We start from the raw sequence: 27,732 nt of genomic DNA, 5'->3' as shown, positions 1-27,732 counted from the left end.
GGAATGAACACTGCCGTCAGTGCTAACACATGATTCTCTGCCCAACTGAGAATCCTTGTGGCTTCTGCCATCGCCATCCTGCTTCTCGTGCCGCCCTGTCTGTTTACATGGGCGACCGCCGTGATGTTGTCTGACTGGATCAGTACCGGCTGGTTTTGAAGCAGGGGTCTTGCCTGGCTTAGGGCATTGTAAATGGCCCTTAGCTCCAGGATATTTATGTGAAGAGAAATCTCCTGATCTGACCACAGTCCTTGGAAATTTCTTCCCTTTGTGACTGCCCACCAGCCCCGAAGGCTGGCATCCGTGGTCACCAGGACCCAGTCCTGTATTCCGAATCTGCGGCCCTCTAGTAGATGAGCCCTCTGCAGCCACCACAGCAGCGACACCCTGGTTCTGGCCGATAGGGTTATCCGCTGTTGCATATGGAGATGGGACCCGGACCATTTGTCCAACAGGTCCCACTGGAACGTCCTTGCGTGGAACCTTCCGAATGGAATTGCTTCGTACGAAGCTACCATTTTTCCCAGGACTCGTGTGCATTGATGTACCGACACTTTTCCTGGTTTTAGGATGTCTCTGACCAGAGATGACAATTCCTCGGCTTTTTCCAGTGGAAGAAACACTTTTTTCTGGTCTGTGTCCAGAATCATTCCCAGGAACAGAAGACGTGTCGTCGGAACCAGCTGTGACTTTGGAATGTTTAGAATCCAGCCGTGCTGTTGTAGCACTTCCTGAGAAAGTGCCAACCCCACTATCAACTGTTCTTTGGACCTCGCCTTTATCAGGAGATCGTCCAAGTACGGGATAATTAAAACTCCCTTCTTGCGAAGGAGTATCATCATTTCGGCCATTACCTTGGTAAAGACCCTCGGTGCCGTGGATAACCCAAACGGCAGCGTCTGGAACTGATAGTGACAGTCCTGTACCACAAATCTGAGGTACTCCTGGTGCGGAGGGTAAATGGGGACATGCAGGTACGCATCCTTGATGTCCAGGGATACCATGTAATCCCCCTCCTCCAGGCTCGCAATAACCGCCCTGAGCAATTCCATCTTGAACTTGAACCTTGTGATATAAGTGTTCAAGGCTTTTAAATTTAAGATGGGTCTCACCGAACTGTCCGGTTTCGGTACCACAAACATTGTGGAGTAGAAACCCTTTCCTTGCTGAAGGAGGGGTACCTTGACAATCACTTTCTGTGAATACAGTTTTTGAATAGCCACCAACACTGCCTCCCTGGCAGAGGGAGTTGCCGGCAAGGCAGATTTTAGGAAACGGCGGGGGGGAGACGTCTCGAATTCCAGCCTGTACCCCTGAGATACCACTTGAAGGACCCAGGGATCCACTTGTGAGAGAGCCCACTGTGTGCTGAAAAACCTGAGACGTGCCCCCACCGTTCCCGATTCCGCCTGAACAGCCCCAGCGTCATGCTGTGGACTTACCGGACGCAGGGGAGGACTTCTGCTCCTGGGAACTAGCTGTGTGCTGCAGCTTTTTCCCCCTTCCTCTGCCCCTCGGCAGAAAGGATGAGCCTCTAGCCCGCTTATTTTTCTGGGGCCGAAAGGACTGTACCTGATAATACGGTGCTTTCTTTTGCTGTGGGGTAGCCTGTGGCAAAAGTGTCGATTTCCCAGCAGTAGCTGTGGAAACGAGGTCTGAAAGACCTTCCCCAAAAAGTTCCACCCCTTTATAGGGTAAAACTTCCATGTGCCGCTTGGAGTCGGCATCACCTGACCATTGCCTAGTCCATAACCCCCGTCTGGCGGCAATGGACATAGCGCTTATTTTTGATGCCAGCCGGCAAATATCCCTCTGTGCATCACGCATGTATAAGACCGCGTCTTTTATATGGTCAATCGTTAGCAAAATATTGTCCCTATCCATGGTATCAATGTTTTCCGACAGGGAGTCTGACCACGCAGCAGCAGCACTGCACATCCAAGCTGATGCAATAGCGGGTCTCAATATAATGCCAGTGTGTGTGTATATAGCTTTTAGGGTACTTTCCTGCTTTCTATCAGCAGGTTCTTTTAGGGCGGCCGTATCCGGAGACGGTAGTGCCACCTTCTTTGATAAGCGTGTCGGCGCTTTATCTACCCTAGGGGGTGTTTCCCAGCGTGACCTATCCTCTGGCGGGAAAGGGTACGCAGCCATTAACCGTTTAGAAATGATCAATTTCTTATCTGGGGAAGTCCACGCTTCCTCACACACCTCATTTAATTTGTCAGATGCAGGAAAAACTACTGGTAGTTTTTTCTCACCAAACATAATACCCTTTTTTGTGGTACCTGGGGTATCATAAGAAATGTGTAATACATTTTCCATAGCCTCAATCATATAACGGGTGGATCTATTGGAGGGTACACTCGTCTCATCATCGTCGACACTGGAGTCGGTATCCGTGTCGACATCTGTATCTGTCATCTGAGGTAGCGGGCGTTTTATAGCCCCTGATGACATTTGAGACGCTTGGACAGGCACCAGCTGAGTAGCCGGCTGTCCTATGTCGTCAAACCTTTTATGTAAGGAGCTGACACTGTCACGTTCCCTCCATAAGTCCATCCACACTGGTGTCGACCCCGCAGGGGGTGACATCACATTCACAGGCATTTGCTCCGCCTCCACATCATTATCCTCATCATACATGTCGACACAGCAGTACCGACACACAGCAGACACACAGGGAATGCTCTTAGAGGACAGGACCCCACAAAGCCCTTTGGGGAGACAGAGGGAGAGTATGCCAGCACACACCAGGGCGCTATATAACACAGGGATATCACTATACAGAGTGTTTTCCCCTATAGCTGCCTATAATATATATATACTGCGCCTAAATTGTGCCCCCCCTCTCTTTTTTATCCTTTCTGTAGTGCAGGACTGCAGGGGAGAGCCAGGGAGCTTCCTTCCAGCGAAGCTGTGAGGGAATAATGGCGCCAGTGTGCTGAGGGAGTTGGCTCCGCCCCTTTTTCGGCGGGCTTTCTCCCGCTATTTTATCGTTTCTGGCAGGGGTTAATATACACCTATATAGCCTCTGGGGCTATATATGGTGTTAGTTTTGCCAGCCAAGGTGTTACTATTGCTGCTCAGGGCGCCCCCCCCCCCCCCCAGCGCCCTGCACCCATCAGTGACCGCAGTGTGTGGTGTGCATGAGGAGCAATGGCGCACAGCTGCAGTGCTGTGCGCTACCTTGGAGAAGACAGAAGTCTTCAGCCGCCGATTTTCCGGACCACCTTCTTGTTTCTGGCTCTGTAAGGGGGACAGCAGCGCGGCTCCGGGAACGGACGACGAGGTCGGGTCCTGTGTTCGATCCCTCTGGAGCTAATGGTGTCCAGTAGCCTAAGAAGCCCAAGCTACCACCACTTAGGTAGGTTCGCTTCTTCTCCCCTTAGTCCCTCGTTGCAGTGAGCCTGTTGCCAGCAGGTCTCACTCAAAATAAAAAACCTAAACTATACTTTCTTCTAGGAGCTCAGGAGAGCCCCTAGTGTGCATCCAGCTCAGCCGGGCACAGAAATCTAACTGAGGCTTGGAGGAGGGTCATAGGGGGAGGAGCCAGTGCACACCAGATAGTCCTAAATCTTTCTTTAGATGTGCCCAGTCTCCTGCGGAGCCGTCTATTCCCCATGGTCCTTACGGAGTCCCCAGCATCCACTAGGACGTCAGAGAAACAAGATTTTACTCACCGGTAAATCTATTTCTCGTAGTCCGTAGTGGATGCTGGGACTCCGTAAGGACCATGGGGAATAGCGGCTCCGCAGGAGACTGGGCACAACTAAAGAAAGCTTTAGGACTACCTGGTGTGCACTGGCTCCTCCCACTATGACCCTCCTCCAGACCTCAGTTACGATACTGTGCCCGGAAGAGCTGACACAATAAGGAAGGATTTTGAATCCCGGGTAAGACTCATACCAGCCACACCAATCACACCGTATAACTCGTGATACTATACCCAGTTAACAGCATGAAATATAACTGAGCCTCTCAACAGATGGCTCAACAATAACCCTTTAGTTAAACAATCACTATATACAAGTATTGCAGACAATCCGCACTTGGGATGGGCGCCCAGCATCCACTACGGACTACGAGAAATAGATTTACCGGTGAGTAAAATCTTATTTTCTCTGACGTCCTAAGTGGATGCTGGGACTCCGTAAGGACCATGGGGATTATACCAAAGCTCCCAAACGGGCGGGAGAGTGCGGATGACTCTGCAGCACCGAATGAGCAAACTCTAGGTCCTCCTCAGCCAGGGTATCAAACTTGTAGAATTTTGCAAATGTGTTTGACCCCGACCAAGTAGCTGCTCGGCAAAGTTGTAAAGCAGAGACCCCTCGGGCAGCCGCCCAAGAAGAGCCCACCTTCCTCGTGGAATGGGCTTTCACTGATCTAGGATGTGGCAGTCCAGCCGCAGAATGTGCAAGCTGAATCGTACTGCAGATCCAGCGAGCAATAGTCTGCTTTGAAGCAGGAGCACCCAGCTTGTTGGGTGCATACAGGATAAATAGCGAGTCAGTTTTCCTGACACTAGCTGTCCTGGAAACATAAATTTTCAGGGCCCTGACTACGTTCAACAACTTGGAATCCTCCAAGTCTTTAGTAGCCGCAGGCACTACAATAGGTTGGTTCAAATGAAAAGCTGATACCACCGTAGGGATAAACTGGGGACGAGTCCTCAATTCTGCCCTATCCATATGGAAAATCAGATAAGGGCTTTTACATGACAAAGCCGCCAATTCTGACACATGCCTGGCCGAAGCCAAGGCCAACAGCATGACCACTTTCCACGTGAGATATTTCAAATCCACGGTTGGCTCAAACCAATGCGACTTTAGGAAATCCAACACCACGTTGAGATCCCAAGGTGCCACTGGAGGCACAAAAGGGGGCTGAATATGCAGCACTCCTTTAACAAATGTCTGAACTTCAGGCAGTGAAGCCAGTTCTTTCTGGAAGAAAATCGACAGAGCCGAAATCTGGACCTTAATGGAACCCAATTTTAAGCCCATAGTCACCCCTGACTGTAGAAAGTGCAGAAAACGGCCTAGCTGAAATTCCTCCGTTGGGGCCTTCCTGGCCTCACACCACGCAACATATTTTCGCCATATGCGGTGATAATGGTTTGCGGTCACTTCTTTCCTAGCTTTAATCAGCGTAGGGATGACTTTCTCCGGAATGCCCTTTTCCTTCAGGATCCGGCGTTCAACCGCCATGCCGTCAAACGCAGCCGCGGTAAGTCTTGGAACAGACAGGGCCCCTGCTGCAGCAGGTCCTGTCTGAGCGGCAGAGGCCATGGGTCCTCTGAGATCAGTTCTTGAAGTTCCGGGTACCAAGCTCTTCTTGGCCAATCCGGAACAATGAGTATAGTTCTTACTCCTCTTTTTCTTATTATCCTCAGTACCTTGGGTATGAGAGGAAGAGGAGGGAACACATAAACCGACTGGTACACCCACGGTGTCACCAGAGCGTCCACAGCTATCGCCTGAGGGTCCCTTGACCTGGCGCAATATCTTTTTAGCTTTTTGTTGAGGCGGGACGCCATCATGTCCACCTGTGGCCTTTCCCAATGGTGTACAATCATTTGGAAGACTTCTGGATGAAATCCCCACTCTCCCGGGTGGAAGTCGTGCCAGCTGAGAAAGTCTGCTTCCCAGTTGTCCACTCCGGAAATGAACACTGCTGACAGTGCTAACACATGATTTTCCGCCCATCGGAAAATCCTTGTGGCTTCTGCCATCGCCATCCTGCTTCTTGTGCCGCCCTGTTGGTATACATGGGCGACCGCCGTGATGTTGTCTGACTGGATCAGCACCGGCTGGTGTTGAAGCAGGGGTCTAGCCTAACTTAGGGCATTGTAAATGGCCCTTAGTTCCAGAATATTTATGTGTAGGGAAGTCTCCTGACTCGACCATAGTCCTTGGAAGTTTCTTCCCTGTGTGACTGCCCCCCAGCCTCGAAGGCTGGCATCCGTGGTCACCAGGACCCAGTCCTGTATGCCGAATCTGCGGCCCTCTAGAAGATGAGCACTCTGCAGCCACAACAGCGACACCCTGGCCCTTGGAGACAGGGTTATCAGCCGATGCATCTGAAGATGCGACCCGGATCACTTGTCCAACAGATCCCACTGGAAGATCCTTGCATGGAACCTGCCGAATGGAATTTCTTCGTAAGAAGCTACCATCTTTCCCAGGACTCGCGTGCATTGATGCACCGACACCTGTATTTGTTTTAGGAGGTCTCTGACTAGAGATGACAACTCCTTGGCCTTCTCCTCCGGGAGAAACACTTTTTCCTGTTCTGTGTCCAGAACCATACCCAGGAACAGTAGACGCGTCGTAGGAACCAGCTGCGACTTTGGAATATTCAGAATCCAGCCGTGCTGTTGTAGCACTTCCCGAGATAGTGCTACTCCGACCAACAACTGCTCCCTGGACCTCGCCTTTATAAGGAGATCGTCCAAGTAGGGATAATTATAACTCCCTTTTTTTTGAAGGAGTATCATCATTTTGGCCATTACCTTGGTAAATACCCTCGGTGCCGGGGACAGACCAACGGCAACGTCTGGAATTGGTAATGACAGTCCTGTACCACAATTCTGAGGTACTCCTGGTGAGGAGGGTAAATGGGGACATGCAGGTAAGCATCTTTGATGTCCAGTGATACCATGTAATCCCCTTCGTCCAGGCTTGCAATAACCGCCCTGAGCGATTCCATTTTGAACTTGAACCTTCGTATATAAGTGTTCAAGGATTTCAATTTTAGAATGGGTCTCACCGAACCGTCTGGTTTCGGTACCACAAACATTGTGGAATAGTAACCCCGGCCTTGTTGAAGGAGGGGTACCTTGATTATCACCAGCTGGAAGTACAGCTTGTGAATTGCCGCCAGTACTACCTCCCCTTTCTCCGAGGGCAGCAGGCAAGGCTGATTTGAGGTAACGGCGAGGGGGAGTCGCCTCGAACTCCAGCTTGTATCCCTGTGATACTACTTGCAGAACCCAGCGATCCACCTGTGAGCGAGCCCACTGGTCGCTGAAGTTCCCGAAACGCGCCCCCACCGCACCTGGCTCCACCTGTGGAGCCCCAGCGTCATGCGGTGGACTCAGAGGAAGCGGGGGAAGATATTTGATCTTGGGAACTTGCTGTCTGGTGCAGCTTTTTTCCCTCTTCCCTTGACTCTGTGCAGAAAGGAAGCGCCTTTGACCCGCTTGCTTTTCTGAAGCCGAAAGGACTGTACCTGATAATACAGTGCTTTCTTAGGCTGTGAGGAAACCTGAGGTAAAAATTTTTCTTCCCAGCTGTTGCTGTGGATACGAGGTCCCAGAGACCATCCCCAACAATTCCTCACCCTTATAAGGCAGATGTGCCTTTTAAAGTCAGCATCACCTGTCCACTGCCGGGTCCCTAATACCCTCCTGGCAGAATGGACATTGCATTAATTCTGGATGCCAGCCGGCAAATATCCCTCTGTGCATCCCTCATATATAAGACTACGTCTTTAATATGCTCTATGGTTAGCAAAATAGTATCCCTGTCCTGACAGGGTAACAGACCACGCTGCAGCAGCACTATCCATGCTGAGGCAATTGCAGGTCTCAGTATAGTACCTGAGTGTGTATATACAGACTACAGGATAGCCTCCTGCTTTTTATCAGCAGGCTCCTTCAAAGTGGCTGTATCCTAAGACGGCAGTGCCACCTTTTTTGACAAACGTGTGAGCGCCTTATCCACCCTAGGGGATATCTCCCAACGTGACCTATCCTCTGGCGGGAAAGGGTACGCCATCAGTAACTTTTTAGAAATTACCAGTTTCTTATCGGGGGAACCCACGCCTCTTCACACACTTCATTCACTCATCTGATGGGGGAACAAAACACTGGCTGCTTTTTCTCCCAAAACATAAAACCCCTTTTGGTACTTGGGTTAATGTCAGAAATGTGTAACACATTTTTCATTGCCGAGATCATGCAACGGATGTTCCTAGTGGATTGTGTATATGTCTCAACCTCGTCGACACTGGAGTCAGACTCCGTGTCGACATCTGTGTCTGCCATCTGAGGGAGCGTGCATTTTTGAGCCCCTGATGGCCTTTGAGACGCCTGGGCAGGCACGGGCTGAGAAGCCGGCTGTCCCACAGCAGTTACGTCATCCAGCCTTTTATGTAAGGAGTTGACACTGTCGGTTAATACCTTCCATCTATCCATCCACTGTGGTGTCGGCCCCACAGGGGGCGACATCACATTTATCGGCATCTGCTCCGCCTTCCACGTAACCTTCCTCATCAAACATGTCGACACAGCCGTACCGACACACCGCACACACACAGGGAATGCTCTGACTGAGGACAGGACACCACAAAGTCCTTTGGGGAGACAGAGAGAGAGTATGCCAGCACACACCAAAGCGCTATATAATACAGGGATTCACACTACCCACAGTGATTTTTCCCTTATAGCTGCTATAATACACAATTTTTCGCCTAAATTTAGTGCCACCCCTCTCTTTTTAACCCTTTGAGCCTGAAAACTACAGGGGAGAGCCTGGGGAGCTGTCTTCCAGCTGCACTGTGAAGAGAAAATGGCGCCAGTGTGCTGAGGGAGATAGCCCCGCCCCTTTTTCGGCGGACTTTCTCCCGCTTTTTTATGGATCTCTGGCAGGGGTATTTTTCACATATATAGCCTCTAGGACTATATATTGTGATTTTTTTGCCAGCCAAGGTGTTATTATTGCTGCTCAGGGCGCCCCCCGCCAGCGCCCTGCACCCATCAGTGACCGGAGTGTGAGGTGTGCATGAGGAGCAATGGCGCACAGCTGCAGTACTGTGCGCTACCTTGTTGAAGACCGAAGTCTTCTGCCGCCGATTTTCAGGACCATCTTCTTGCTTCTGGCTCTGTAAGGGGGACAGCGGCGCGGCTCCGGGACCGGACGATCGAGGTCGGGCCCTGTGTTCGATCCCTCTGGAGCTAATGGTGTCCAGTAGCCTAAGAAGCCCAAGCTAGCTGCAAGCAGGTAGGTTCGCTTCTTCTCCCCTTAGTCCCTCGTAGCAGTGAGTCTGTTGCCAGCAGATCTCACTGAAAATAAAAAACCTAAAAGTATACTTTCTTTTCTAGGAGCTCAGGAGAGCCCCTAGTGTGCATCCAGCTCAGCCGGGCACAAGATTCTAACTGAGGTCTGGAGGAGGGTCATAGTGGGAGGAGCCAGTGCACACCAGGTAGTCCTAAAGCTTTCTTTAGTTGTGCCTAGTCTCCTGCGGAGCCGCTATTCCCCATGGTCCTTACGGAGTCCCAGCATCCACTTAGGACGTCAGAGAAAGAGGGGGGCACTTTTAATTGGCGCAGTGAGTATATATATATATATATATAATTATTTTTTTTAAATATAAAAGCGCCGTTTTATCTGGGAATTTTGTTTCCAGTGTCAGTTGGCGCTAGGTGTGTGCTGGCATACTCTCTCTCTGTCTTATTGGGGAACTGTCTCCATATAGATATATCCCTGAGTGTGTGGGGGTGTCGGTACGCGTGTGTCGGCATGCCTGAAGGGGAAGGCTCATCTAAGGAGGAGGTGGAGCAGATGATTGTGGTGTCTCCGTCGGCAACGCCAACAACTGATTGGTTGGATATATTGAATGTTTTAAATGCAAGTGTGTCTTTATTACATCAGAGATTGGACAAAGCAGAGTCCAGGGATAGAACAGGGAGTCAATCCATGGCTTTGACTGTGTCACAGGGCCCTTCAGGATCTCAGAAACGTCCCCTGTCCCAAGTAGCAGACACTGATACCGACACGGATTCTGACTCCAGTGTCGACTACGATGATGCGAGGTTACACCCAAGGGTGGCCAAAAGTATTCATTATATGATTATTGCAATAAAGGATGTTTTACATATCACAGATGACCCCTAAGTCCCTGACAAGAGGGTATACATGTTTAAGGAAAAGAAACCTGAGGTAACCTTTCCCTCGTCTCATGAGCTGAACGCGTTATTTGAAAAGGCTTGGGAAACTCCAGACCAGAAACTGCAGATTCCCAAAAGAATTCTTATGGCGTATCCTTCCCCTGCGCAGGACAGGTTACGGTGGGAATCCTCACCCAGGGTGGACAAGGCGTTAACGCGCTTGTTCAAAAAGGTGGCGCTACCGTCTCCAGACACGGCAGCCCTCAAGGATCCTGCTGATCGCAGACAGGAAACTACCTTAAAATCAATTTATACACATACGGGTGCCTTGCTCAGACCGGCAATAGCGTTGGCTTGGGTTTGTAGCACTGTTGCGGCTTGGATGGACACTTTGTCAGCTGACATTGATACCCTGGATAGGGATACCATTTTATTGACCTTAGGTCACATTAAAGACGCAGTCTTATATATGAGAGACGCTCAGAGAGACGTTGGTCTGCTAGGTTCGAGAGCCAACGCCATGGCAATTTCTGCTAGGCGAGCCCTGTGGACCCGCCAATGGACGGGTGATGCCGACTCAAAGAAGCATACGGAAGTTTTACCTTACAAAGGTGAGGATTAATTGGGGAAGGTCTCGCGGACCTGGTTTCCACAGCTACCGCGGGTAAATCTACTTTTTTACCTTATGTTTCCCCACAGCAAATGAAAATGACGCAATATCAGATGCAGTCCTTTCGGTCGCATAGGTCCAGAAGAGGTCGGGGCTCTTCCTTCCTCGCCAGAGGTAAGGGTAGAGGGAAAAGACTGCCTGCTACGGCTAGTTCCCAGGAGCAGAAGTCCTCCCCGGCTTCTACTAAATCCACCGCATGACGCTGGGGCTCCACTGTGGGAGTCTGGCCGGTGGGGGAACGTCTTCGACTCTTCAGCCACGTCTGGGTTCAGTCAGATGTGGATCCTTGGGCAATGGAAATTGTATCCCAGGGTTACAAGCTGGAATTCGAAGACGTGCCTCCTTGCCCGTTTTTCAAATCGGCTTTACCAGCTTCTTCCCCAGAAAGGGAGATAGTTTAAGCTGCAATTCAAAAACTGTGTCAACAAGTGGTTGTCAAGGTTCCCCTAGTTCAACAGGGGAAGGGGTACTATTCAACCCTATTTCTGGTCCCGAAACCGGATGGCTCGGCCAGACCCATTCTAAATTTAAAATCCCTAAACCTGTACTTGAAAGAGTTCAAATTCAAGATGGAATCGCTCCGGGCAGTTATCTCCAGCCTGGAAGGGGGGGATTTTATGGTGTCACTGGACATAAAGGACGCATACCTTCATGTCCCCATATATCCCCCTCATCAGGCGTACCTGAGATTCGCTGTACAGGACTGTCATTACCAGTTTCAGACGTTGCCGTTTGGGCTTTCCACGGCCCCAAAGGATTTTCACCAAGGTAATGGCGGAAATGATGGTGCTCCTGCGCAGGCAGGGAGTCACAATTATCCCGTACTTGGACGATCTCCTGATAAAAGCGAGATCGAGAGATCAATTGCTGAAAAGCGTGGCGCTCTCCCTGAGAGTGCTGCAGCAGCATGGCTGGATTCTGAATCTACCAAAGTCACAGTTGATTCCAACGACTCGGCTATCTTTCTTAGGCATGATTTTGGACACGGAACAGAAGATGGTTTTTCTCCCAAAGGACAAAGCCCAAGAACTCCAGAACATGGTCAGAGACCTGCTAAAACCAAAAAGAGTGTCAGTCCATCAATGCACTCGAGTACTGGGAAAAATGGTGGCGACCTACGAGGCCATCCCCTTCGGCAGGTTTCATGCGAGGACGTTTCAGTGGGACCTTCTGGACAAGTGGTCGGGGTCCCATCTACAAATACATCAGAAAATAAGCCTGTCCCCCAGGTAAAGGGTGTCTCTCCTGTGGTGGCTGCAGAGTGCTCACCTTCTCGAGGGTCGCAGGTTCGGCATGCAAGACTGGGTTCTGGTGACCACGGACGCGAGCCTCCGATGATGGGGAGCAGTCACACAAGGAAGAAATTTTCAGGGACTATGGTCAAGCCAGGAGGCTTGTCTACACATCAACGTACTGGAATTGAGGGCCATATACAACGGCCTACGTCAAGCGGAGAATCTTCTTCGCGACCTACCGGTTCTGATTCAATCAGACAACGTCACAGCCGTGGCTCATGTAAACCGCCAAGGCAGGACAAGGAGCAGAGTGGCAATGGCGGAAGCCACCAGGATTCTTCGCTGGGCGGAAAATCACATAAGCGCGTTAGCAGCAGTCTTCATTCCGGGAGTGGACAACTGGGAAGCAGACTTCCTCAGCAGACACTATCTCCATCCAGGAGAGTGGGGACTTCATCAAGTAGTTTTTGCAGAGATATGAAGTCATTGGGGACTTCCTCAAATAGACATGATGGCGTCACGCCTCAACAAGAAGCTTCGGAGGTATTGTGCCAGGTCAAGGGACCCTCAGGCAGTAGTAGTAGACGCCCTGGTGACACCGTGGGTGTTTCAGTCGGTCTATGTGTTCCCTCCTCTTCCACTCATCTCAAAGATATTGAGAATCATAAGACAAAAATGCGTGCGGACAATACTCATTGTTTCAGATTGGCCTCGAAGGGCCTGGTATTCAGATCTTCAGAAAATGCTCACAGAAGATCCGTGGCCTCTTCCTCTCAGAGAGGACCTGTTGCAACAGGGGCCCTGCGTGTTCCAAGACTTACCGTGGTTACGTTTGACAGCATGGCGGTTGAACACCGAATCCTAGCTGGGAAAGGCATTCCGGAAGAAGTCATCCCATCCCTACTCTGATAAAGGCTAGGAAGAAGGTGACGGCGAAACATTATCACCGTATCTGGAGAAAGTATGTATCTTGGTGTGAAGCCAAGAATGCTCCTACTGAGGAATTCCATCTGGGCCGTTTTCTCCACTTTCTACAGACAGGAGTGGATATGGGCCTAAAATTAGGCTCCATCAAGGTACAGATTTCGGCCCTATCAATTTTCTTTCAGAAGGAATTGGCTTCTCTCCCAGAAGTCCAGACTTTTGTAAAGGGAGTGCTGCACATACAGCCTCCTTTTGTGCCTCCAGTGGCACCATGGGACCTTAACGTGGTGTTACAGTTCCTAAAATCTCACTGGTTTGAACCTCTTCAAACGGTTGAATTAAAATTTCTCACTTGGAAGGTGGTCATGTTGTTGGCCTTGGCATCTGCAAGGCGGGTGTCCGAATTGGCTGCTTTGTCTCACAAAAGCCCCTATCTGATTTTTCATGTGGATAGACCAGAGTTGAGGACGCGTCCTCAATTTTTGCCTAAAGTGGTTTCATTGTTTCATATGAACCAACCTATTGTGGTACCTGTGGCTACGGGTGACTTGGAGGATTCCAAGTCCCTTGATGTGGTCAGGGCCTTAAAAATGTATGTAGACAGGACGGCTCGGGTTAGGAAAACAGAGGCACTGTTTATCCTGTATGCAGCCAACAAGGTTGGCGCTCCTGCTTCTCAGCAGACTATTGCTCGCTGGATCTGTAACACGATTCAGCAGGCTATTTCTACGGCTGGATTGCCGTTACCAAATTCGGTAAAGGCCCATTCCACTAGGAAGGTGGGCTCTTCTTGGGCGGCTGCCTGATCCGTCTCGGCATTACAGCTTTGCCGAGCGGCGACTTGGTCGGGTTCAAACACTTTTGCAAAGTTCTACAAGTTTGATACCCTGACTGATGAGGACCTCATGTTTGCTCAATCGGTGCTGCAGAGTCATCCGCACTCTCCCGCCCGGTCTGGAGCTTTGGTATAATCCCCATGGTCCTTACGGAGTCCCCAGCATCCTCTAGGACGTAAGAGAAAATAAGATTTTAAACCTACCGGTAAATCTTTTTCTCCTAGTCCGTAGAGGATGCTGGGCGCCCGTCCCAGTGCGGACGTATTTCTGCAAGGCTTGTATATAGTTATTGCTTACATAAGGGTTATGTTACAGTTGAGATCAGTCTTTGGCTGATGCCGTTTTTGTTCATACTGTTGACTGGTTGCGTATATTCCAGGTTATACGGTGTGGATGGTGTGGGCTGGTTTGAATCTTGCCCTTAGATTAACAAAAATCCTTTCCTCGTACTGTCCGTCTCCTCTGGGCACAGTTCTCTAACTGAGGTCTGGAGGAGGGGCATAGAGGGAGAAGCCAGTGCACACCCATCTAAAGTTCTTTATAGTGCCCATGTCTCCTGCGGAGCCCATCTTTACCCCATGGTCCTTACGGAGTCCCCAGCATCCTCTACGGACTAGGAGAAAAAGATTTACCGGTAGGTTTAAAATCTTATTTTTACATTACAAAAAAATTTGGAGACAAAAGTCCACAACATTACACTATACTTTAAAAATTTGTTTTTTTGTGGACACCCCAGTAACAATCAGGCTAGACTAGGCTAGAGAAATACCAGGGCTTCTGAATGTTTGCCTGTACAGTCTTCAAGATCACTGCATGGCCAAGCTTATAAGCGCAAGGATATAATTCCTAGAAAATGACAGTTTGCATTCTACAATTCACCAAATAAACACCCTTTAATGATAAAATACCTTAGTTGATGCTATATATATATATATTTTTTTTTTATATTTTGCTTTCCTGCGACATGTGTCAGGCTTTAAAATTCTGAATTACAGACACCAGTGTTAACCCTATGTTACAGTCGGCACAGGTTGAAGCAGCTGTTACAGCCCCCTCTCAGTCTCTTCGATGCAGAAAGCTGGCCGTGTGTATGCAGATGACTCCTATATCCATGCGCAGAGCGATCCCGCACATATCCAGATGGCAGGTAACATGGTGACTGGGATGGAGGGTGAGAAGCACAAGTACCTGGGAGGTTGTGTATGGAAAAGTACAGAAAAGAAGGAGACACAAGACCCATTCTATGTTCTCTGAGGAAGCTGCCAGAGTGCCAAGCACCAAATGAGGGGTAAGGAGGCCTTTGAACACTGCAGAAGCGGAAAGTGCAAAAATGCACCTGGAGTGCAGAGCTGTGATATTCTATATTATTCTCCTGTATATTGTCTAGAGAATTAAGAAATATTTGTATCTATAGACAAAGAAATGCGCTGCATGTTATTCCAGACAATAATGGTTTACATACTGCTTTGGGTGACTGGGCAAGAGTTAATGTACAGTATATTAAATTGCTGGCTCTGAGGAGAATGTGACTTAATAGTAGCTCTCTGGAACAAACGGTAGAAAAATGGGCAAAAAAGCCCCATGACAAACCCCCCCACCCCACGTTTCCAACTGCAGTGTGCAAAGGCAGTTACATCAGAAAGTACCTATAATGCTAACAGCATGAGGAGGGGAGGGGCAAGAGGCAGTAACAGACCTGGAAATGACCAGCTACACCCAGGAAAAGGCAGGCAGAGACATGAGGCAGCACAGGCACTTGTCAGGAGCATCTGGCACTAACTGCAAACGGAGAAACGCATCCACAACTTTCAAGTGGACATCAGTGTTATTAGGGCCTGGATCTGCCTCAGTTCTCCATTAGAGCCACAGTCATACACACACGCTGTTCTAGGGCAGAAGACATAACAGGGAAGAGTGCTTAGTAGACAGGAGAACATGTAAGAGTGCTTAGTAGACAGGAAGGACAACAGAGTGGGAGGGAGAACAATTAGGAGTTAGGGAATCCATGCCTACCTTCTGGGAAATCTGAAAGACAGATTTCTAGATAAAGGGATGGAAGGAAAACAAGGGAAAAAAACAAAAACAACAACAGATAAGTGAGGGGGTAGGACATTTTTTTAACTATGTCTACATATGAAATGACTGATTCTAACCCCTTCATTGCTGGACTGTAGTAATAGTGACTCTCAAACAATTACATTAAAACATCTTGATCTTATTCAACTATGCTAATCATGACACTAAGAGGGAGATTCAAATGTTTGAAAAGTCAGTTGGGAGTCTGTTTTTTCCTATCTAATAGACAGGAAAAAACAGACACCCAACCGACTTTTCAAACATTTGAATCTTCCCCTAAGAGTGACAATTTTGAAAGGTAAAATCTGAGACACAGTATAACGGTTTACACAATGGAATGTTTTACCTCAGAATACACTCTCACAATAAATCCAGTATTTCTATCGTGAAAACAGCCCTTCCTCTGCTAGTGCTGGCATTTGTTTGGGCTCAGCGTTGCTTACTTACCTGCGTACGAACTTGGATGTGAATTTGCTGAAGAGGTTCCCAGTTGCCCCCCGCCGTCCTTGGCTGTTGCCAGACGGAGAGGCTGGTGTGACGCCTCCAAATTGCAAGTTCTGCTGGTCCCGAGCCTGACGAATCTGACCAGCATGGAAAGTGCTTCTACTGGATACTCCACGCGGGAAGTTGGTCCTTTCTGTGGCAGCACTGCTGATGTTGTGAGCTGATGGCGATGCAACAGGGACTCTTTGGGGGGCTGTGCTGTGAGGTGGAAACAGAATAAAAAGAAATTATACAGTCTCTCCTAAACATTGGTATCTGGAAAGAACAAATTATATTGCAATGTGGATGGAAATGGTGAAACGAGAGGGCAGATTGTGTACCATGGCTATAACAATAAACAGGCTGCCTGAGAAGTGTGTGCAATGTCACCCAATATCAACTGAATCATCCCCAATAAGGCTCATATGGAAACCAAGCAACATCTATTTACTATCCAATGACTTCAGGTGAGCCTATACACCTGCTTCCTTCTTCCAATGATAAGCTGGTAAAAAGAGCATCCAAACACAAATCAAAGAACAAATTACATAGATTTGCCTAAACCATGCACAGAATTTTTTGTTGTTGTTGTTGTTTATATAATGGATCCTCTATCCCTTCAGTCTCCACCTCAGAAACTGCTATATAAAGGTCATTTTCTCAGAGATGCGGAAAATAAGCTTGTTCCCAAATAATGAATCAGGAGAGCTATATAACACATGGGGCTAAATGTAATAGCCTCCCAATTGCCGGAGATCCAGGACTTTGCCCATTTTCTTTAAAGCAGCTATCATTTACAAGGCAAAACCAACACGGTAGTGCCTTGTAAATTTTTGCGGCTTTAAAAAAATAGGCAGACTGTCAAAAAGTCCCCCACCTCAGGCAACTCAGAGCTTATCGTACAATTCAATTAGAAAATCGCAAACTTTCAATTTGCACGATAATTCTTGCTTGTGTTACAGGCGAGAAGCATAGGTGAAAATGTACCTCAAAAAAAGACAAATTAATACAGGGCAACAGTATAGAAGTCTACTGTATTACTGACCATAAAAAAAAGTATTTGGGGTTCTTAGAATGTGTCAAATGGCTGCTATATGCATTATTCTAAAACACTGAAAAAATAATTGAAAGCAATTGTTTTGTGCCAAATAAATGCTTCACTTAAATTAGGGGTATATAAAAATGGACAATAGAATATATTTGGGTAATTTTAAGCCACTCTTATTTAAAAATTACAGAAACCCCCAAATAACTACCACCGCGCAAGCCTAAAACCACATGTGCCACTCATAAATGACAGCCATATACCTGTCCCATACCTTGCTTCCCAATTTCCTGCATTCTGCACTTTTTCACCCCAAAAAAGACGTCATTAATTGCCAAATAAAAACAAATAAACTTATAAGTGCCTAATTAGTCATTAAGGGAGATGCCCGGTGGGGAAGGAGGAGGGCGCTAGTGCAACGAAACCCCTTGCGGGCCCCGTGGCAAGCTGCGCTCGCCACAGGTTCTATTCCCACTCTATGGGTGTTATGGACACCCACGAGTGGGAATATTCCCTGATATCATGCCGACTGTCGGGATTGTGGGTGGGCGGGATGTAGATGCCAGTATATAACTACATCCCATGGAGAATTACCACAGGGAAAAGTTTTGCGGTTAATTGAATAGGTCATTGTCGAGTGTCAAGATAAAAGCAGTTTTATCACTTCTAATTGAATTTAACCTTTAATCTTATGCATACAATCCTCAGGAGTATTAAGTTAGAATGAACTTTGTTAACATTAGTAGAAAAGTTCTTCCGTGGAATTAATGGTTACAACTTAATTAAAAGTTAGCATACTTGTCCATATTCACTGTGTTAATTTCTGTCCATGAATGCAATAGAGTCCATGAGAATCACACATTTATATTAAACACATAAGATTCCAGTCATAAACATATCCATATGGTCTCAACTTTGTTGCAGTTTGCAGTAGGGCATGTGTTTTACCTCCCAGTTGCTGGTAAGTCCATATAATGCAGCTACTCAGAGGGAACCACCTTTTTCATAGCAGCCAACAGGAGACCTTTCACATTTAGGAGGTAGCTACCGCCTTGTGTAGCAATAAAGAGCTCTTTACTGCTCCTTAACACATTTTTACCACCTTTCTGGTCAATCAGTGGCTTCCTCAGAAGGACTTTCTGAGGAAGCCGCTGATTGACAAGAAAGGTGGGGAAACACGTCAAGGAGCAGCGAGTATATAGGAGTGTATCTTTTTCCTTGTTAGAAAGCTATGAGAAGTATACATTATGTTGACAATGAACTGCATATTAAAGTAACTTACAGGGTTATCACACACTACTGCAACATCACAGTATTCCATGCTGGCTCACTACTAAGAATCCAACATACACATACCTCCCAACATTGGTGGTCAATGGAGTGACCGCAAAGGGAGCGAAGTCTAAGGGAACGTGGCAAAGCATCATGGCACCCCCATTCCTAACAATGTGGGGGCATGCCCAGAACTCGCAACCCCCAGGCTCCCCCTACACTGTGAATAGATGCCATTCATAGGCTACATACCCGTGCAGAGCAGTGGTGTGTGCACTCCCAAGCTACAACTGAATGTAGGACAGTTGGGAGGTATGCATATTATACACAAACTGAGGGTTTGGGTTGCATACAGGTGTGAGAATGCAACTTTGGCTGTGCTGGATTTGGGTTTTCCCTTACATTCTTTTTATAGATAACGTGCAATACACGCTCCTTGCATACATTTACATCCATAAACTGCTAACTGGGATATTTAGACATTCTATATTCAATCTAAGGATGGATTTATATTCTACCCCCACACTGGATTTACTCAGACGATTTGAGAGCATAAATATTTCAGGAGCATGGTCAATATTCCAGGTGTCTTAGAGTTTAGGTTGTGGCTATTTGACTTTCAGCGCTTGGAGCACTGTTTGTAATTAGAGTCACATTATTTTTTTCTTATTTTTAACATAGCAGCCATATTGATTGCTAGAACATACAGTATATTCTAAGACACTGGCAAAACTTGTAATATTTTTTTTAGATCAGAAATGTCATATTTTTCTAGCACTAAAATAACACAAGAGGATTCCCTGCATCACCCAAAATGTTTTACTAGGTCTCCTGTGTGGATTAAGATTTTGTTACCATATAGAGTTATTGATCCAGAACACACATCGGAGTACAACCTCAGCAGTATACCCCGTGCGCTACACATCCTTTAACTTATACACATACGGGGGAATTCAATTGTTTTATAATGGGCATCCATAGTATTGTGTCTATTGTTTTCTCGACTGTAGCATTCACACAGAATGGGTGTCGCTGAACAGCCACAATTCAATTGTCTCCAGTAGTCAAGCTTGGGGGCATGAAGAAAGGGGTGGGGTGCGAGGAGGAGCAATGGACGTCTAGGCGGAGCTTAGTCCGGCTTCGGTGCCCATTCTCCACTTTGGATGGCATGCTGCAGTGTTTGGGATGCCTGACTTGCGGTTTGAGACCACAACAGCGTGTAGATAAGTGGGGCAGCAGGAGGCCATGTTCTCAGACCACCCCACAGCAGAAAGATGATGGGCAGCTCCAGGGGGTTAGAAGGTGAAGGAGGCTGCAGTCTGTAGCTGGCTATGTGCTATGCTGCTACGGGAGGGAGTTAGTTGGAGTTAAGCAAGGTGGAGCGGGAGGGCGCAGCTGTGGGTAGGGGAGAATGTTATTGATGGCTGCATCTGTAGGTTGGCGGCTATGGGGAGGGAGAGCAGAGAGTGTTGCTTGCAGTGGGTGGGGAGGGTGGAGCAGGCAAACGGGCACAGGTGTAAAATGGGAACCTGGGAGTTCGTCCTGATGGCTGTGGGGGAAGAGAGGAAGTGGGGATTTACCGACAGCTGCTGGGGAGAGGGAGGGAAGACGGGCACAGCAGGTGGCCAGGGAGTAGTGTGTCCCGATGGCTGCATTGTCCTTCGGGGGAGAAGCGTATGTGCTGACAGAAGCACTGTTTGTAGGAAGGGGGGTGCGTAGTGTGCTGTCAAGGGCTGTAACCAGTGGGTAGGGGAGCAGCGAGTTTACTACCTACTGCTGTGTTCTGGAGAGAAGGAGTAGCAGACGGACATAGCCATGAGTTGGCTGGGGGGGTAGGGGAAAGTTCTGACGGCTGCACTGTGTTTGAGGAGGGGGATGTGGAGTGTGCTTTCTGTGGCTGTTGGGATGGGGGTGGAGAGTATACCTGCAGATATAGCAGAGAGGTGTCGAGCAGCTACGGGAGGCAGAATCCCAAGAAGAGGGATTGTGTGGGGCCTGAGCGGACGGGTGCTGCAGTCTGCTGGAGGTATGGTGAGCATGCTAGTGCAGGCTTGATCTGTCCGGGGTTAGCGGAGTGTGTTCAGATAGCTGCTTTGTGATTGGGGGGGTGGGGGTTTGCAGGATGTGCTTTCCGCGGCTGTGAGCTATTGGGAGGGGGTGGAGCGTATGCTACATTGTCCTGGGTGTGGTTTGAATGTTGCCACATGTTCCCTTTAAATACATACATACATACATATATATATATATATACACACACACACACACACACACACACACACACACACACACACACACATACATACACACACACGCCATCTTACAGGTGTACCCCGCAGCAGAAAACGAGTTTTATGGTAAGAACTCACCTTTGTTAAAACTCTTTCTGCGAGGTACACTGGGCCCCACAAGGATTGGACAATGGGGTGTAGAGTAGGATCTTGATCCGAGGCACCAACAGGCTCAAAGCTTTGACTGTTCCCAGAATGCACAGCGCCGCCTCCTATATCCCCCCCCCTCCCAGCACAGGAGCTCAGTTTTTAGTTAACCAGCCCAATGCAGTAGCAGGAAAAGAGACGACAACGGTTAGTAGCCACATACACCACACTCTCACGACAGGAGAAGTGTCAGCGGCTAATGCCATACCAACCCAAAGAAGCTAAGTGCGTCAGGGTGGGCGCCTTGTGGAGCCCAGTGTACCTCGCAGAAAGAGTTTTAACAAAGACAAGTTCTTACCATAAAACTCGTTTTCTGCTGCGGGGTACACTGGGCTCCACAAGGATTGGACAATGGGGATGTCCTAAAGCAGTTCCTTATGGGAGGGGACGCACTGTAGCGGGCACAAGAACCCGGCGTCCAAAGGAAGCATCCTGGGAAGCGGCAGTATCGAAGGCATAGAACCTTATGAACGTGTTCCCTGAGGACCACGTAGCCGCCTTGCACAATTGATCAATTGGGCCGCCCAATAAGGTCCAACAGACCGAGTAGAATGGGCTTAATGTGAACAGGAGCAGAGAGATCAGCCTTCACATAAGCATGTGCAATCACCATTCTAATCCATCTGGCCAGAGTTTGCTTGTGAGCAGGCCAGCCATGTTTGTGAAATCCAAACAAAATAAAAAGAGAATCAGATTTTCGGATAGAAGCAGTTCTCTTCACATAGATACGGAGAGCCCGTACCACATCCACAGACCGCTCTTTGGGAGACAATCAGGAGAGACAAAGGCCGGAACCACAATCTCCTGATTAAGGTGGAACGAAGAAACCACCTTAGGTAAATATCCGGGACGAGTCCTAAGAACCGCCCGGTCACGGTGAAAAATAAAATCAGATATGGGGAACAACAAGACAAGTCACCCAGATCCGACACTCTTCTAGCAGAGGCAATAGCCAGCAAGAACACCACCTTATTGGTCAGCTGAACGAAGAGGTTCAAATGGAGGCTCCTGCAACGCCTCCAAAACCACCGACAAGTCCCAAGGAGCCACAGGCGGGACATAGGGAGGTTGGATACGCAACACACCCTGAGTGAAAGTATGAACATCAGGCAATTTTTCTCTGATACCACACCGACAAGGCAGAATTATGAACCTTGAGGGAGGCCAGACGCAGGCCCAAATCTAGGCCTTGCTGCAGAAAATCCAAAAGTTTGGCTATACTAAACTTGGAAGCGTCATAATTGTTAGATGCGCACCAAACAAAGTAGGAATGCCAGACCCTATGATAAATCCGAGCAGAATCCGGTTTCCGGGCCCGCAACATAGTTTTAGTGACCTCTTCAGAAAAACCTTTAGCACTCAAGACAGAAGCTTCAAGAGCCACGCCGTCAAAGATAGCCGGGGTAGGTCCTGGTAGACACAGGGGCCCTGAACGAGGTGCCGTCTGGGCCACACCGGAGCTATGAGAAGCAGATTTCCTTTTTCTTGCTTGAACTTCCGAATTACCCTGGGCAGGAGTGACACCGGAGGGAACATGTACGGCAGCCGAAACCTCCACGGCACCGCCAGCACATCCACGAATGCTGCTTGAGGATCCATTGTCCTTGCTCCGAAGACCGGAACCTTGTAATTGTGTCAAGACGCCATCAGATCTACATCTGGAAGACCCCACTTTTCCACTAGGAGTTGAAACACTTCTGGATGGAGGCCCCACTCGCTGGCATGCACTTCCTGACGACTGAGAAAGTCCGCTTCCCAATTCAGGACTACCGGAATGAATATTGCCGATATGGCCGGTAGATGGCGTTCCGCCCAACGTAGAATCTGTGAGACTCCCTTCATTGCCAAACAGCTTCGAGTGCCGCCTTGATGATTTATGTAAGCCACTGTGGTGGCGTTGTCCGACTGTACTTGAACAGGACGGTTCTGAATTAAATGCTGGGCCAGGTTCAACGCATTGAAGACCGCCCGCAATTCCAGAATGTTGATCGAGAGGAGAGATTCCTCCTTGGTCCACCGACCCTGAAGGGAGTGTTGCTCCAGCACCGCGCCCCAACCTCTTAGACTGGCATCGTCGTCAACGGACCCAGTTGGATATCCAGAAGGGACGACCCCTGCACAATTGTTGGTCCCGGAGCCACCAGTGTAGCGACAGACGAACCTCCGGAGTCAAAAAGATCATTTGAGATCTGATCCGGTGAGGCAGGCCGTCGCACTTGGCTAGAATCAGCCTCTGGAGGGGGCGAGAATGGAATTGAGCATACTCCACCATGTCGAATGCTGATACCATGAGGCCCAGCACCTGCATTGCCGAATGCATCGAAACTTGCGGACGAGAAAGGAAGCAACGAATCCTGTCCTGAATCTTCAGGACTTTCTCCTGAGACAAGAACAACCTCTGGTTGTGAGTGTCCAACAACGCTCCCAGGTGCACCATGCTCTGAGCAGGGACCAGGGAGGATTTCTTTCAGTTGATGAGCCACCCGTGTGGGCTTGTAGAAACTGGACCATCATATCCAGATGACGCAGGAGAAGATCTGGGGAATTTGCCAGGTACGGCAGTATCCTGACCCCTTGACGGCGGAGTACCACCGTCATCCCCACCATAACTTTAGTGAAGACTCGCGGAGCCGTTGTTAAACCAAAAGGTTACGCCCGAAACTGGTAATGTAGGTTGCCAATAGCGAACCTCAGGTATTGTTGATGTGACACTGCTATAGGAATATGCAAGTAAGCATCCTGTATGTCCAGGGAGACCATGTAGTCCCCAGGTTCCAAGGCCAGAACTATAGAGCGAAGGGTTTCCATACGGAACTTGGAAACCTTCGCAAACCTGTTCAATGCCTTGAGGTTGAGAATGGGCCGGGAGGACCCATTCGGTTTCGGGACTAGAAACAGCGGAGAATAGTACCCCCGGCCCCTCTGGGCAAGAGGCACCTGTACGACTCCTCCTGTATCCAGGAGGGTCTGTACCACCGAGTGTAGAGTTTTTGCCTTTGTCTGGTCCAAAGGGACGTCTGTCTGGCAAAATCGGTGAGGGGGTCGGTATTTGATGGCTATGGCGTGACCTCGAGTGACGACTTCCCTTACCCAGGCATCTGAAGTGGTCTTCAGCCATTCCTGGGTATACCCTAGAAGCCGGCCCCCCACCCTGGGATCCCCCAGGGGGAGGCCCACCCCGTCATGCGGCAGGCTCATCGGTCTTGGCAGCTGGCTGACGGGCAGCCCAGGCTCTTTTGGGTTTCGGCTTACCAGATTTGGAAGTGCGGGCCTGCTTATGGTACGCCTGACCTTTTGCTTTACCCGAAGGACGAAAGGACGTACCTTTAGCCTTCGATACAGAAGGAACGGTATTAGGCAGACAGGCAGTTTTGGCAGTAGCCAAGTCAGCCACAATCTTATTTAAGTCCTCCCCAAACAGAATATCTCCCTTGAAAGGGAGTACTTCCAGGGTTTTTCTAGAGTCCAGATCCACAGACCAGGATCTCAGCCACAATATCCAGTAAGCCAGGACTGACGTAGTAGAGGCCTTGGCTGCTAGGATACCGGCATCAGAAGCCGCCTCTTTAATATATCGAGAAGCTGTGACAATATATGACAAGCATTGTCTAGCATGGTCAGAAGAGATTTCAGCTTCTAACTCCAAGGCCCATGCTTCAATAGCCTCTGCAGCCCATGTAGCTGCAATAGTGGGCCTTTGTGCAGCACCCGTGAGGGTGTAAATCGCTTTCAGACAACCCTCCACACATTTATCCGTAGGCTCTTTTAGAGACGTGACGGTAGTGACAGGTAGAGCTGAGGAAACCACCATCCTAGCCACATGTGAGTCTACTGGAAGAGGCGTTTCCCAATTTTTAGACAGCTCTGGCGCGAGGGGATAGCGAGCCAGCATCTTCTTTTGAGGCACAAACTTCGTACCCGGGTTTTCCCAGGGTTCCTGACGTATATCCACTAGGTGGTCAGAGTGAGGTAAAACTTGCTTAACCACCTTCTGACGCTTGTACTTATCTGTTTTCTTAGGAGGGACGGATGGCTCGGGATCATCCGTAATCTGCAGAATTAATTTAATAGCCTCCAAAGGGTCAGGAACATCCACATGTGAACTACCCTCCCCATCAGCCGTATCTGAGTCAGAACCTGAGGGGTCAGTAAATGTGCCGTCTTCATCAGACGAGGTGTCAGTGACAGCAGTGGATTGTGAGGAGATAAGCGTTCGCTTAGAGGACCTCTTGGACTTAGGCAAGCGTTGGTCAGACTTTTTAGTAGTCAAGGACTGGATCAACTTCTTTAATTGAGCAGATAAATCGTCCGCCCACGGCGGGTTAGCTGCAGGGACAACATACGGTTGTACCGGCATTGGGGGTCCCATAGGGGGAGTTAGTTTATGAACTAGCGTATGCAGAAGCGTGGAAAAAGCGGCCCACGGTGGGTCAGTATGTGCCTCCGTTGCCACAGTCCCACTGGGGGGCAAGGAGCCCCCAGTACCAGAGCCCACAGCTGCTATATTCTCATATGGCCCGTGGCGTCAGCAACACCGGCAGTGTGTTCAGCCTCAGAAGCAGACATGATATAACTTGCAGTATGAGGTTAACACAGTACAATTATCAGCAGCACTATACCTCTGAACCCAAACCCCTGCGCAGTGTAGTCAGCACTAGCAGAGATAAAGGAGATATGGTGACTAAATCACAGAGAAAAATACGTAATACAGTATATCTTTGTGAAAATCCTATATTAGATAACACCTGACGCACCAAGCCCCCTCAGGTTATGGAATATAGGGATAGCAGGTTGAGTGAAAGACACAAAATGGACACCACTCAGCTATCAAATGCACACACAAATAGTCACAGTTTGTACAATGCAGAGGTTATTACTGACAAAAATACTGCACTGGACTAGCTTACACAGCTATATAACAATAGATATAACAGTACACAGTAAGAACTGGATGTATATCACAGGGTAATTGTACTATAAAACCCTGACTAAGTGCACTCTTTCTTAACTATCACTGTCTAAAAAGGCAGGTAGAATACTTAAGTGTCATGTAAAGGCACAGCGCTGACAACCAGGCGGCTTTACATAGGAGGATTTGCCCAAGCAGTCCCAGGAACAGTGAGCTGAGGGATAATGGCGCCGCAGACACTGACTGGGAGTGAGGAAAAGACAGATATGCAGCTCCAGGGCGGGAACACTTGCTAGAAATGGCGCCCTGGGGCTGGGGGAGGGGCTTCAGGTCTAAGCCTTATCCCCTCTGCTGGCAAAACCACCGGGTACTGTGGGCGATATAAGAATTGGTTTAGAGAGAAAACCTGACCTGCGCCCATGCCCTGGTGACCTAGTGGGATCGCCTGTATCCACAGTGTTCACAGCCAGCGCGCGCGGCCTGAGTCCTACTGACCGCGCCGGATCGCGATAAAGACCGGGTCCCGCAAGCGGGACCCACTTACCACCTCCCGAAGCGCGGCCACGCGATCATGGAGAGCCCCAGCCGTGTGTGTCTAACGTGAAGAAAACCGGAGCCTCCGCTGTAGGTACCCGGCAACCAGGGCTCGGGAGTGTACAGCGCCGCTGGGGAGAGCTGGAGCTGCAGCAGTGAATGTCTCCTGACATTTACCACCGCTGCTGCCCATGAAGTCTTCACTTTTTACCTCATAAAAAGCTTTTCTGAGGGCTGCTTGGAGCAGCCCCTCTGTTCAGTGCCTACTTACTGCAGCACCAACTTACAAAACTGAGCTCCTGTGCTGGGAGGCGGGGTGATATAGGAGGCGGCGCTGTGCATTCTGGGAACAGTCAAAGCTTTGAGCCTGTTGGTGCCTCGGATCAAGATCCTACTTTACACCCCATTGTCCAATCCTTGTGGAGCCCAGTGTACCCCGCAGCAGAAAAACAAATATTCACTAAAGTGGCTGCAGCGTTTATTCGTAGTGTTGAAGTACTATTACCCCGATCATAGTCTACTCCAGGGATGGGGAACCTCAGGCCCGCGAAGCCACTTTATCCGGCCCGGCCAGGCTCACCTAACCAAGGGAGATGCCGAACGCCCGCTGAGATTTTGTTACGACTCCTGAGCTCCGGCTTCCGGCAGTGTAAATGTGCAGCGCTATGGGAGAGACATCATGATGTCTCTCCCATAGTTCCGTGTAGAGGGCAGCGGTCCGGAAGCAGGAGCTTGGCTGGTTAGTAATGTGGTATTTTTCTTTTAATGTGTGTGTGTGTAAGCGGCACTACTAGGGGGCACATCTAATGGGGCATAACAACTGACTGGGGTCATATATAATGGGGCATAACAACTGACTGGGGAAATATCTAAAGGGGCATAGCAACTGACTGGGGGTTTATCTAATGGGGCATAACAAGTGACTGGGGGAATATCTAATGGGGCATAACAAGTGACTGGGGGATATTTAACGGGCATAACAACTGACTGGGGGCATATCTAATGGGGCATAACAAGTGACTGGGGGCATATCTACTGGGGGGCAGGCTAATTTTTAAGTTGAACATTTTTGTATGGCCCTTTTAGATTTTATAAATATCCAAATGGCCCTTGGTAGAAAAAAGGTTCCCCACCCCTGGTCTACTCTAAGGAACATTTACATAATAAAGTGTGTATTTCTTTTTCATGCTTGTTGAATGTAGTCATGAATGTTGGTTGGGAGATCTATTGTTTACAAAAAGCACTCAGCGGCATGTAAAGACGCCAATTGCCTTTGTTATCCACTCAAATATCATGTCCATACCTCTTGTACTAATTGTTTGGGTTTTTGGGTGATTCTCCAGAAAGTGAACATAAAGTGCCATGCATCACATGTTTTTTTTTTCCCCTTTTAAACTGGTCTGTTGAGAAATTGTTCT

At 48.8% G+C, this 27,732-nt stretch overlaps 1 protein-coding gene across 9 annotated transcripts in view; it reads right to left on the bottom strand.

Annotated features, from left to right (window-relative positions):
* Window positions 1–27,732, bottom strand: part of MARK2 (microtubule affinity regulating kinase 2) — a 385,864-nt gene that overhangs the window by 43,683 nt on the left and 314,449 nt on the right. For 6 of the 9 annotated variants that reach the window (XM_063944914.1, XM_063944911.1, XM_063944916.1 and 3 more), the window contains 2 exons: window positions 16,084–16,338; window positions 15,574–15,600 (listed from right to left, as the gene is read on the bottom strand). In XM_063944914.1, the coding sequence (XP_063800984.1) occupies window positions 15,574–15,600; window positions 16,084–16,338 (282 nt within the window). The remainder of the gene's footprint in view (window positions 1–15,573; window positions 15,601–16,083; window positions 16,339–27,732) is intronic. The other 3 variants (XM_063944913.1, XM_063944915.1, XM_063944918.1) reach the window with 1 other exon arrangement.

This window comes from Pseudophryne corroboree, chromosome 11, assembly GCF_028390025.1.
Source record: "Pseudophryne corroboree isolate aPseCor3 chromosome 11, aPseCor3.hap2, whole genome shotgun sequence".
Taxonomy (NCBI): Eukaryota; Metazoa; Chordata; class Amphibia; order Anura; family Myobatrachidae; genus Pseudophryne; species Pseudophryne corroboree.
The sequence above is the reverse complement of the archived record's forward strand: the minus strand, read 5'-3'. Positions and strand labels throughout refer to the sequence as shown.